Genomic DNA, 11,097 nt, shown 5'->3' on the forward strand with positions numbered 1-11,097 from the left:
TAACCATTATCAGAGTAACTCCCATCCCAAAGATCCCAGCAATGGAGGGTGTTAGGAGAAAATGAGATCTTTATATGGTCTGTCTGTTTACATTAGCACATAAAAGTGCTTACATGGTCAGATATTACCTTGTATCTAATAATATTTACTTTCTCTTTTTAGTGGGAACATTGTAGGTTATCATGTGATTGTTCCATGTTGTTCCTGCCTTCTTTCCTGCAACAATGGACACTTTTGGATGTTTCACAGCCAGGCCGTTTACGGTATTAACAGACTAGACTCTACTGGTAAGAAACAACAGACTCAGACATTCCTCTAACTTTTGTCTACCAAGACTTGAGTGAACCTCTCCATAGATCATTTCAGGATCCCCTCTGAGACTTTCTCACCTGGGTTGGATCCACTAGAGTGAAACTTCAATCCTTTTATCCCAAACATTTACTTACAGAAACTACTAGCCAAAATTCATTGCATTTCTATTTCCATCATCATATTTAGGAGCCTCAAACTTGGCTGGATTTCTTGGCCTTTTAAAATTAATACTTTAATTGCTCTAAATTTCTGCCTTGATATATAATATGGCTCCAGAGAATTTTGGAAGAACTTAGATTTGATAGTCAATTGTGTGTATGGGTCTGTGTGTGTGTGTGTGTGTGTGTGTGTGTCTAAGAAAAGGGAGGAGGGGAGGCTAGGGTCATGGGGAGCTGGGAGGAAGGAAAACTAGGTAACTTCTGTATTTGGTAATGTTGTTTCAGGATAAAAATAGCCATTTTGACATCTATATTGATAAATTATGATGAAATTTCAGACAAGGGAAATATTTAATACCAATATGTTTTACTGATTATTTAGTAGAAAAATACACAACCTATTCTTAAAAGATATTTACATAATATATTTTATATTGTCTGGAGCCTTTCAGTTTTGTTATAGGATACATGTTCTCAATGTCTAATATCTGCTTACACAGAATACGAAGTTGACTTTAATACGAAGTTGACTTTTAGTGGGACTTTTTTAGGGAACTAAAGTTTACAGAACTTTAGTATACAGAACAAGTTTAAAGAACTTGACAATCCAAGTTGGCACTAACATTCTCAGGTTTTTAAATGTATGTCTTAGTCTTCTTCAGAACTTAAAATATACTTCTTTTTTTGAAGTATGATTTGCCTTCACAGACTAAGAGATCATGAGTTGTAAGCTAGGTTGTCAGTGTCTTTAAACTCTCCAATTATGCTTGGGTTTTTATAGACTCTAACTTTTTTTTTTAATCACCTGGCGTTCAGTTGTGGCTTTCAACCCATCATTTGGAGGCCTTAATTTAAGACTCTAGTATGTTAAGAAGGCCATTTTTGAGCAAGGACTTATCTGAACCCCCCTAAGTGAGATATAGCTTCCTAATTTAGGCCTCTGGTTTTATATTTGTGTTGCTCATGGGACACATTAAAGGAAGATTCTGCTTTGATACTATTTTTCCTGCTTCATAGAATTCAAAACACAGGGTGGAGGTTTTTCAATTTTGATTTACTTTTTAATATTGGTCAATTTTTCAAAGATAAAAGCCCAGCATTCTTCCATTTGCACTGAATCTAATCCATGAGAAACAGATGTATCGCAGGATTTCCTTCCTCCCTTCTTAACAGAGAAAGGAAGGTGCTGCTTCTGTCAGATCCCGTCTCTTAGTTTATTTTTTCTCCTTTGAACCAATTGTGCCGAGCCACTCATGTCTCCGAGTATCGACTCCAAGAATATCAAACTTCTCCTTTGTAACCCTAACATTATGATTTGAAGGAAGATTTTTCTAGATGCTTCATATAAAACAGGATTTCTCATGGCATTGGAACTGTACTTGAATCACCTGAATCAGCAGCATCAAAGGAATACGTACACAAGCTTTATAAAATTCTAGAATGTTTAGACTGAAAGGGCCCCAGGAAGTCTATGTTCTAGGTTAGCCTTCACGTGTAGACCTGATTTCCTGAGACTCTCCTGTGGAGGCTTGGGAAACCTCAGTTCAGATTCCATGGGACTGGCAAATGCCCTCAAAGGAAAGTTGTCTTCAGCTCTCCATTCACCTTTATGGGTTCTAATTCTCCCTTAGATTTCTGCCTAGTGATTCCTTACTATCCTGTCATCTCTTCAAAAGCAGAACATCATCCATTCCCCGGGGAAAAGAAGTGTTTTTTATTGAAAACAATTCAAACATACAAAAAAATTACAGAAAATAATATGAGAGACATCAATATGCATCAAATAGATGCTAATTTCTTGCCTGATTAAACCCCAGTATCTCACCCAAGAGAGACAGCTCATTGTTTCTGCTATTTTAATAATGCAACAGTGTGCATCCTTATACATGTCTCCTTGGGCACCTGTGCAAAATAGGCAGTTAGAGGAAAGGATGAGTGATGGGCCATATTTAAGATATATATATTTTTTTGTTTTTAATTCACACAATGGAATGCCCAACAGAAATAAGAGATGAGCTAAATCTACACATATGGACAGGCAAATCTCAAAAACATAATGTTGAATGAAAAAAGCAAATTAGAAGAGATACATATAATAGCATACTATAAAAAATTTATATACACAAAACAATAATATATATTGCCTGTGGTTATATACATTTGTAGTAAAAGTAGTAAAAACATCCATGGTGTACTGTTAGTGGTGGAAACTGGATTCAAACCAAATCTCCAAACCCTGGCTCATTCTATTCCACCATGTGACCACTATCTTAGTATGTGTGGAGTGGATACCCAGAGTTGCTGAGTCTTCCCTGTGCCCACACTGACAACTGGACAGCTTGAGATTTGCTTTCTTATTGGCTCTCCAAGAGGTCAATTAATAATGGTATTTTTTTTCAATTTAGTGCTTTCAAGTTATAGTACATGCCCATAATAAACCATCTCATTATCCTCTACCATATCTGTGGTCTTGTATCGTATACCAGTGCTGGATTCTTTAATATGATATTTGACTGTTCTTTCATAATGAGGCTTTAGACTGTCATTTTGCTTATTGTACTGACAGCTACAACCTGGTCCTAAAGTTTATAGTTTTACCTTGACAGCCTCTAGCCTAAAACCCATGTATATCAAGGATTACTGTTCATATTATAACTGGCTCCAAAACCCTGCTTTTTTTAACCAGAAGAAAGGCACCAGTGACTTCCATACTTGTTGAGGAGATGAGGAGACTTATTCAGGCCTTTCCCATGCACCCTCCAAGAGAAATGTAATCTAAAAAGATGTTGTGAGATCTCCATTCTTAAAAATCATTAAAATAGATTTGAAAATTCTCAGTGTAGAGTGATTATGGCATAATGTAGCTGGAGGCAAGGTTTGAGGAAATGGACTCCTGAGATCTTTTTGAATTCCAAGATTCTAGAGTTCAAGCCCTTAATTAAAAGTGTTTAAAGAATGATTATATTCTAGATGTTGGATAATTTTAATATCTAGGTATCGATCATGTTATTTGTGGTTCATTCTTTAATAACTTTTCTCTTAACTGCTAACACTGTGATTTAATATAAGAATGTTAACATATAAGGTTTTATATATCGTGTTCTGAGTTGTAACAGTAGTCAGCACCAAATAATTTTATGAGCTTTTCTTTTCAGGTGTAAACTTCCTACTTTGGGGCAACTTGCCAGAGGTAGAAGAGAGTACAGATGAAGACATGTCAGATATCTCAGCAGAGGAGTGTATTAGATGAATAGAATTATAATAGATATAATATTTAAACTTTTTCCTATGTAAAAAATATATTAATGGACCAATTCAAAAATTGTTAGTAAGGATTTGCCAGTGATTTATTTTTTTGGAAAACAAAAATGGGGCATTTGTTGATTTATTTATTTTCTGTCTCAAATTAATTACCTGAGTTTACTGAACCAATGTAGTCCTTTTCTTCTACTTCTGCTTCTACTTCTACCCTTCCTCTCTACATCCCTCTTCCCAGTATAGGTGTACTCTTAAATTCAGATAGTAGAAGAATCTTTCATGTGTCACTCAACTATCTCCCAATCTGGGGACGGTTTTCTTACAACTAGATGCCAGATGCTATTAATTTTACATTCGAATAAGGGGCATTAGTATCCACACATATATCACCATGCTTATATCCATGCATAAATCTATGCATATAACCATGCATATAAGCATGTATATATGTGTGAAGCACAGCTGGGAATTAAAGCTTAACAGGGACTTTTTAAAAATAGGCTGTTAGGTTTCCATGGGTACTGGTTATCATATGTTATATTGGTGATAACTATGTTAATATGGAACACGACTTTGTGAATGTATGGGGAAATCCTCTTGATTCCTCAGCATGATTTTAGATAAATGAATTTGCCAGGAAATTATCAATATATACTGTTTACTAATATTATTTATTTACATTCTTCTAAAGTCATATGGATATTGTATTATGAAAGCCAGATAACCTCCATCTTTAAGTTTTCCCATTCTCCAGGGCTTTCTCTGTGAATAGCAAATTTTAGATGAGTAGTCTCAGTCCTAACCCTTAAATAGAAAAAAATTAAAGAAATGGTTTGCTTAAGCCATTGTACATTATAAAGAAGGTTTTTTTAAATTTTGTTTTGCTTTGTTTTGTTTTGTTTATCTGCATTCAGAGCCACACAGGAATAAGAAACTGGGATAGTGTTGGATTCTTGTTTTATGAAAAGCTAAAAATCAATGTATCACCTTAACTAATATTTTAACCAAAGGCATTTTGTCAATAGTAATACCAAAACAGAGCAAGTTACAGTTTTGTAAATAAAGTTTTGTTCTAAAAATGATCAGCCTTCCTTTAATTTTTAATTTTAGCCACTTTTCTTACCTAAAAATATAGAGAAAAATATTTCTTATTGTACCTACTTTTCTTACCTAGAAACATAAAAGTATAGAATATAAGAGGTAACATTTATTGCATGCTTACCATGTACCAGTAAGTGCTTTACACATTTAATTCACTTACTCCACATAAGGAACCCATGAGAGGTAGGTATCATTATTATTTCTTTTTTACTGATAAGACAGGTGAGGCATAAAGAGGTTAAGAAGCTTGTCTAAAGTCACATAACCAGTCAGAGGCGTGGCCTGGTTCAAACTCAGACAGACAGACTGACTCCAGAGCTCCTGTTCTTAATCATTACGCTGTACCCCCTGAGCACCTTCAGACATGAATCAGCTATGATTTTATTTAGCTGGGACACATGCTGGGTAACAACTACCTTGTTACGTGGTCTAGGTGAGGGCCTCAGTGACTGATTTTAAGGTTAAACAAGCTCACTGGATCTTACGGTAAAACTGACCTGTGGGCACTGACAGGATCATTTGCTGCATAAAGATGGAAGATAAAAGATGCTTCAGGAAATGCTGTTACTAGTACTGGAAAACTTTTCCAAAAGTCTTTCACCCTGACTATCAGCACTGACAGAAGGTACCCAAAAGAACCAAAGGGATGAGTGTGGAACAATTTGGTTTGGATTTGGGTTTTTTTTTTCTTTAAACTCTCTTAAAGACTCTGGAACAAGGTGGCATAATGGATAAGATAAAAAATAAATTGATACTACATTATATACTTCTTCAGTTAACTTGTTCAGTTAAAGAAGAAGAGTTTAATGCTAGAGTAGACAAATGTGGCAAGTTTGGAATTCAACACAGTTCATCTGGTTTCCGTTCTGCTCAGGCCTTCAAACGCTATGGTTGACGGAGGAGCTCTTTGAAGAGCAAAGCGAGACAGGGGTTCACTGATTGAAGCAAACCCCAAATGTGATCCCACCCCAGCTGGAGAGTATTTCAAATGACTCAGCTACCTTTTGGCTAACCGGGTTATGGGAAGGCCAGTTCTAAGCCAAAAATGGATTAATAATGTTTTATCTAGTAGAGAAATACATTCATGACGCTGTTTTTTAAATAAAAGTAAATTACACGCTCTCTGGTAAGAGCAAAGGCAAAATCTCATATGTGGATTTAGCATACACTTTCTAGTCCTAACATAATTCCCAGGCCTAGAAAATCTATTTATGCTTTGGTCTTCTAATATTTGACTCAATTCAACAAAACTATATTATGCTCCTATGGTGTGCCAAGAATTGCACAATGACAGGCTCACGATTGCCCATATAGAGTATTCAGTAAGTTTGGGAGAGGATAGAACCCTATGAGTCTACTTAATGAGTGGGATGCTTCCAGTTCAATGACTCGATAGACAAAAGAACAATCATTCTGAGTAGTAGGAGAGAACAGAAGTTAAGAAAGCTACAGAGAAGAAATCATACTTGAGACAGGCTTTGAAGTCCGTTAGGGGCTTGCCAGCTGGGATGAGAGTTCTGAGCAGAGAGAATAGTGTAAACAAGTGGACTGGAGTTTAAAAGTATCTGGTTTATTTGGTAAATTATTAGTGGTCCCCTATACCTTCCACGATATGTAATAAGAATTAATTAGAAGATGAAGGTGCTAAGGAAAGTTGGGATCACGTTATGAAGACTATTCTATGCCATCGTAAGTTTAGACTTGATCCAGTAGCAATGTAGAGTTATTGAGGTTTTTAATCGGGGGAATAAAATGATCAGATTTAGGGTGATAGTGCTGATGGTAAAAAGTAATTTAGTGTTCCTAGTTTCCTTTCTTTGATGCACTCAACAACTTGACCATGGAAATTATATTTGTTGCCTTTACCCTAAGAACCTATATAAGTTTTTAAGTTCCCTGAATTTCTTGTCTTTCTTGAAACATCTGGTCTGCAGTGGGGCACTGCCTTTCTTCCCCTCTTCCATCTTGTCATTCCTGAAGTTCAAGGAAGGGGCGGTGAGTCATCAGCTCACCCACTATGGCTTGTTTTGCTCTTTTATCTTTTTCCTCAAGTCAGTTTCTCAGCCTCAGACTCAGGCTCTGGTGAGGCATCTTGGGTGGGGCGTAATCTTAAAGCCATAATATTCTGAGTAATCCCTGGCTCTGAAAACCAGGTCTTTAAATACTGCTAATCTAGGAAGTTTACCCGGCAAAGAACTGCTCTTTTGACCTCTGAGTCACATGTGACTGATAAAGAATAACCTATTTTACTTTTCTTTGGTGAGGGGGAAGCCACCATAATACATAAATCATGATATATAAAATGACTAATAATCAGAACAAAAATGGGGAGTGGGAAAAGGTAGGAGAGGATATGGATTAAATATGCTTGCTTCAGTGGTGAATTACTTGATGAAGGCTTTCTCTATTCTAACATTCATGCTTATAAGAGGAAATAGTTTCTTTTTCTGCCTTTTTTTAAAACTTTAAAAGCAGCCTAAACCAGTTTCTTTCTTGCCTGGTATTGAGTGTATGCCAAATCTACCCTAAACTGCACAGATGGAAAAAATTAGTCTATGTCTGTGGTACCTCTGGGGTTGAATATTTTTAGTACTTAAATCTTTAGCTAAAGATTCTTTCTTCCAAGACTCTCATAGAATCATTTGATTGTCATCCAATGGATAAACTTACTGAGATAAAAATTAATAATACCATGTGTTGTATATCCCTATATATTTTATTGGGAGCGTTCGTACACACTTTCATTTAATCCTCAGAATAACCTTGGGAGTTACATTTTACAAATCGAGAAAGAAAACCTTGGTATCAGCACCCAGGGAGTTAGAAGAATTTAAACTTTAATCTTGGTCTTCTCATCTTAGTTTAGGGGTTTTTTCCTACCTCCCTAACCTATCTTAAACCTGAGGTCTGTTTTTCCCTCACTAGCTATAAAACTTAGGACAAATTCTCTTTCACTTTTAGCCTCAAAACCTAGCTACTTTCATTAATTAATCCATTCAACAGATATTTGTTGAATGTCTACTGTGGGCAAAATAGAAGCTGAGGATCCAGAACAAAATCAACGTCCCTGCTCTCACGTGGAGCTAACGTTTTGCTGAGGAAGAAGAAGAAAGTGAACTAACATCTATTAAGGACTTACTTACTGTACTCCAGGCACTGTTCTAAGCGTTTTACACTTAACAACGCTTAAGAGGTAGATCCTATTGTTATCCTCACCGTACAGTTCAGGAAACAAGGTACAGAGACATTAAAAAACTTACCCAATTATCACACAGCTAGTAAATGACACCACTCTAAGATTTGGAAAAGCCAGAATTAATTAGCTTAATGACTATGTTTCCTTTTTATTTTTCAAAGTGGTTGTCTTCTATCCAAATAAAGTCAAGTTTTCCATCAGGGATCTTCCTGTACACATCTTTCCCTTGGTAGATTTTTTATTTAAATTAAGATGGTGACAACAGCATCTCCCTTTTCAGTAAGGGAGACTTGGTGTGCCTGTAAATGATAAAAATGCTAATCTTATAACTAGAGAGAAAGGAAAAAATAAATCTATGCAAAACTCTTAATTTCCAGCTTTGCTGCATTTCTATCTGGAAACAAAGTCTTTTTTACTAGTCCAGATTTTTATCTTACAAGCAACAAAATTTCACTAGAGAGTAAATACGTGTTCTTTAAACGTTTTGTATGTCTCAAATATTTCATAATAGAAAAGTGCATTAAATGACAACCTTTTGCGAACTGCTCTAGTCTCAGCCTTCCTTACAAGCTTGTATTTAAAATCTATTTCTATGGAATTTCAGAAGCTGTCTTGCCTCAAATGAGCACTACTGAATCTTCATAACAAGATTAAGTATTTATTATGAGAGGAGTGAAAACAGGTATTAAATCCATAATCAAATTTTGCGTTTTGAGACTCGTAGAAGAGTGGGTTGACAAATATCTAAAGATTAATTGGATCTGCCAAATATGGGCACCATCGAAGCTTGCCCACCAGAATGCATCTCTACACCTCCATTCACACAACCCACTTCCTCTGGAAAGGGGCCCATGGTAAGAGTAGGCATATGGGAATGATTCACTTGGGGAAAGCTGTACCCAGAATATCAAAACAGTTTGCTTTTTGTCTCTTATCCTTGCCATAATTTTTATACCCAAAGGAACCACCTGCTATTATGGCTGTGACACCTGAAAAGTTTTCTGGAGATTGCTGGAGATTGCTCATGCGGGGGTGGATTTCCAGGCTGTTCAGTGGTATTTTTAAAAATGTTTTTTGGGGAAAAATATTCTCAGAGACTGGAACACTGTCTTATCAAAATTGCTCTGTAGCCTTGTTCATAAATACATTAAAACATTGAACTACAGATGGAATTCAGTAGAAGACATACTGAGCTAATTTCCTTTGCATGATGTTACCCAGAGAAATCAAGCTGTCAGTATCCTGAAGAACAAGCCCTCAAAGAGAGATGGTGGCCAAAGCCATGGGAAGCAGGAAAGACTAAAGAGCTCGCCCTTCAAAAACTTCTTTCCATCCTCCCAAATTCACCTTTTTAATGAAAATTTATTACACACGAAAAAACCCAGTGTGTTTGACTCAAGATGGTTGCACAGTGATAGTAAAGATGGCAAATACTAGATTGAAAAAAAATCTTGAATTATAAGTCTTTCTTGATACTCCAGGATATATTCAGGAAAAGGAATGACAGAAACAGGGGTTTAGGCATACAGAATGTCATACTCTAGGCTAACTAGAGACAATCATCTCTCAATCATGCCCCTCCTTTATCAAATTTTAGTTCAATCATTTAACAAATATTTAATGACCATCACTTATGTGCAGGCATTATACTAGGTGCTATAACAGTGAACAAAACATTTTTAAAAATTCTTCCTTTTGTGCCTTTCAGCAGCACATAGGCTAAAAAGCTAAAAATTACATTTCCCAGACTCTTTTGCAGCTAGAAATTGAAACATAATTTACTTTTTGCCAGTCATATGCACTTGCACAAGTCTTTTTTTTCTTTTCTGTTTCTCTAAACTTGTTAGAGAGGTCTTTCTTAAAGATTTATTTATTTATTTATTTTTTATTTTTGGCTGTGTTGGGTCTTCGTTTCTGTGCAAGGGCTTTCTCTAGTTGCGGCAAGTGGGGGCCACTCTTCATCACGGTACGCGGGCCTCTCACTATCGCAGCCTCTCTTGTTGTGGAGCACAGGCTCCAGACGCGCAGGCTCAGTAGTTGTTGCTCACGGGCCTAGTTGCTCCGCAGCATGTAGGATCTTCCCAGACCAGGGCTCGAACCCGTGTCCCCTGCATTGGCAGGCAGATTCTCAACCACTGCGCCACCAGGGAAGCCCTTAAAGATTTATTATTAAAAAATTTTTGTAAATCACACGAAGTAGTCTAGAATACCAAATGGATTCTGTGCTTAATTTCATACCTGTACTTGCACACGTCTTGAATTCAGAACTTACTTAAGTGGGGAAAAGGCACATTAATCATTCATTTTGCTAATGTAAAATGACTGTGGTAGATCTGCAGCCAGCAGATCTTGTAACAAGTCCCTGATGCCCAGATCATGGCTAAGGTGATGTGTTTCTGGAACTAGAAAGTGGTTGGTGGCTTCCTGACCCTTAGATTATGGCAGAAGTAGTAGTTCCCTTGGCAGGCCAGTTCTGCAGTATTATTCTGGGAGTCATTCCTAGAGGCCTAGCCTAAAGCATGCCCCTACAGCCCTTCAAAGGTTTTGCAAGCCCTAACTTCACTGACATTTCAGTTACCTTTGCTGTGTAATGAACACCCCCCAAACATAAGTTCGTTGGGTGCTTCTTCTGCTGATATCACCTGGGCTCACATATGCAGTGGTATTTAGCTGTCAGCTCTGCTAGGCTGGAAGGTCCTAGATGGCCTCCTTTACGTCTGGGATCTTGGCAGGGAGGCCTAAAAGTCTCAGCCCTCTCTCTTCATGTGGACTCTCATCATTCAGTAATTTAGCCTAAGCTGCTTTATATGAAGGCTGCCTTCCAAGAGGGTGAAAATGGAAGCTGCAAAAGCCTCTTATGGTTAGGTGTGGGGGTCACACAACATCAGTGCTGCCTCATTTTATTGGTCAAAGTTAATCAGAGGGCTAGCCCAGATTTAAGGGAAAAGAAATACAGACTCCATTTCTTTTTGGGAGTTGTGGCAAAGTCATATTGCAGAAAGGTATGTGGGATGGGAAGGATTTTTGTAGCATGAATCTACTACAACTTTATTAAATCCCTTTCTGCTTCAG

General features: G+C 37.0%; 1 protein-coding gene across 6 annotated transcripts in view; it reads left to right on the forward strand.

Annotated features, from left to right (window-relative positions):
* Positions 1-11,097, forward strand: part of FAM72A (family with sequence similarity 72 member A) — a gene marked incomplete at its 5' end in the record, with an annotated part of 51,817 nt that overhangs the window by 6,949 nt on the left and 33,771 nt on the right. For 3 of the 6 annotated variants that reach the window (XR_014264387.1, XM_082464066.1, XM_082464068.1), the window contains one exon: positions 163-287. Coding sequence is in view for 5 of the 6 variants with exons in the window: in XM_082464066.1 (XP_082320192.1) it covers positions 163-287 (125 nt within the window). Of the gene's footprint in view, positions 1-162; positions 288-3,625; positions 4,811-11,097 lie in introns of those variants that run through there. The other 3 variants (XM_082464069.1, XM_082464067.1, XM_082464070.1) reach the window with 2 other exon arrangements.

The sequence above is a fragment of the Balaenoptera physalus genome (assembly GCF_965194825.1).
Source record: "Balaenoptera physalus genome assembly, chromosome: 1".
NCBI lineage: Eukaryota > Metazoa > Chordata > Mammalia > Artiodactyla > Balaenopteridae > Balaenoptera > Balaenoptera physalus.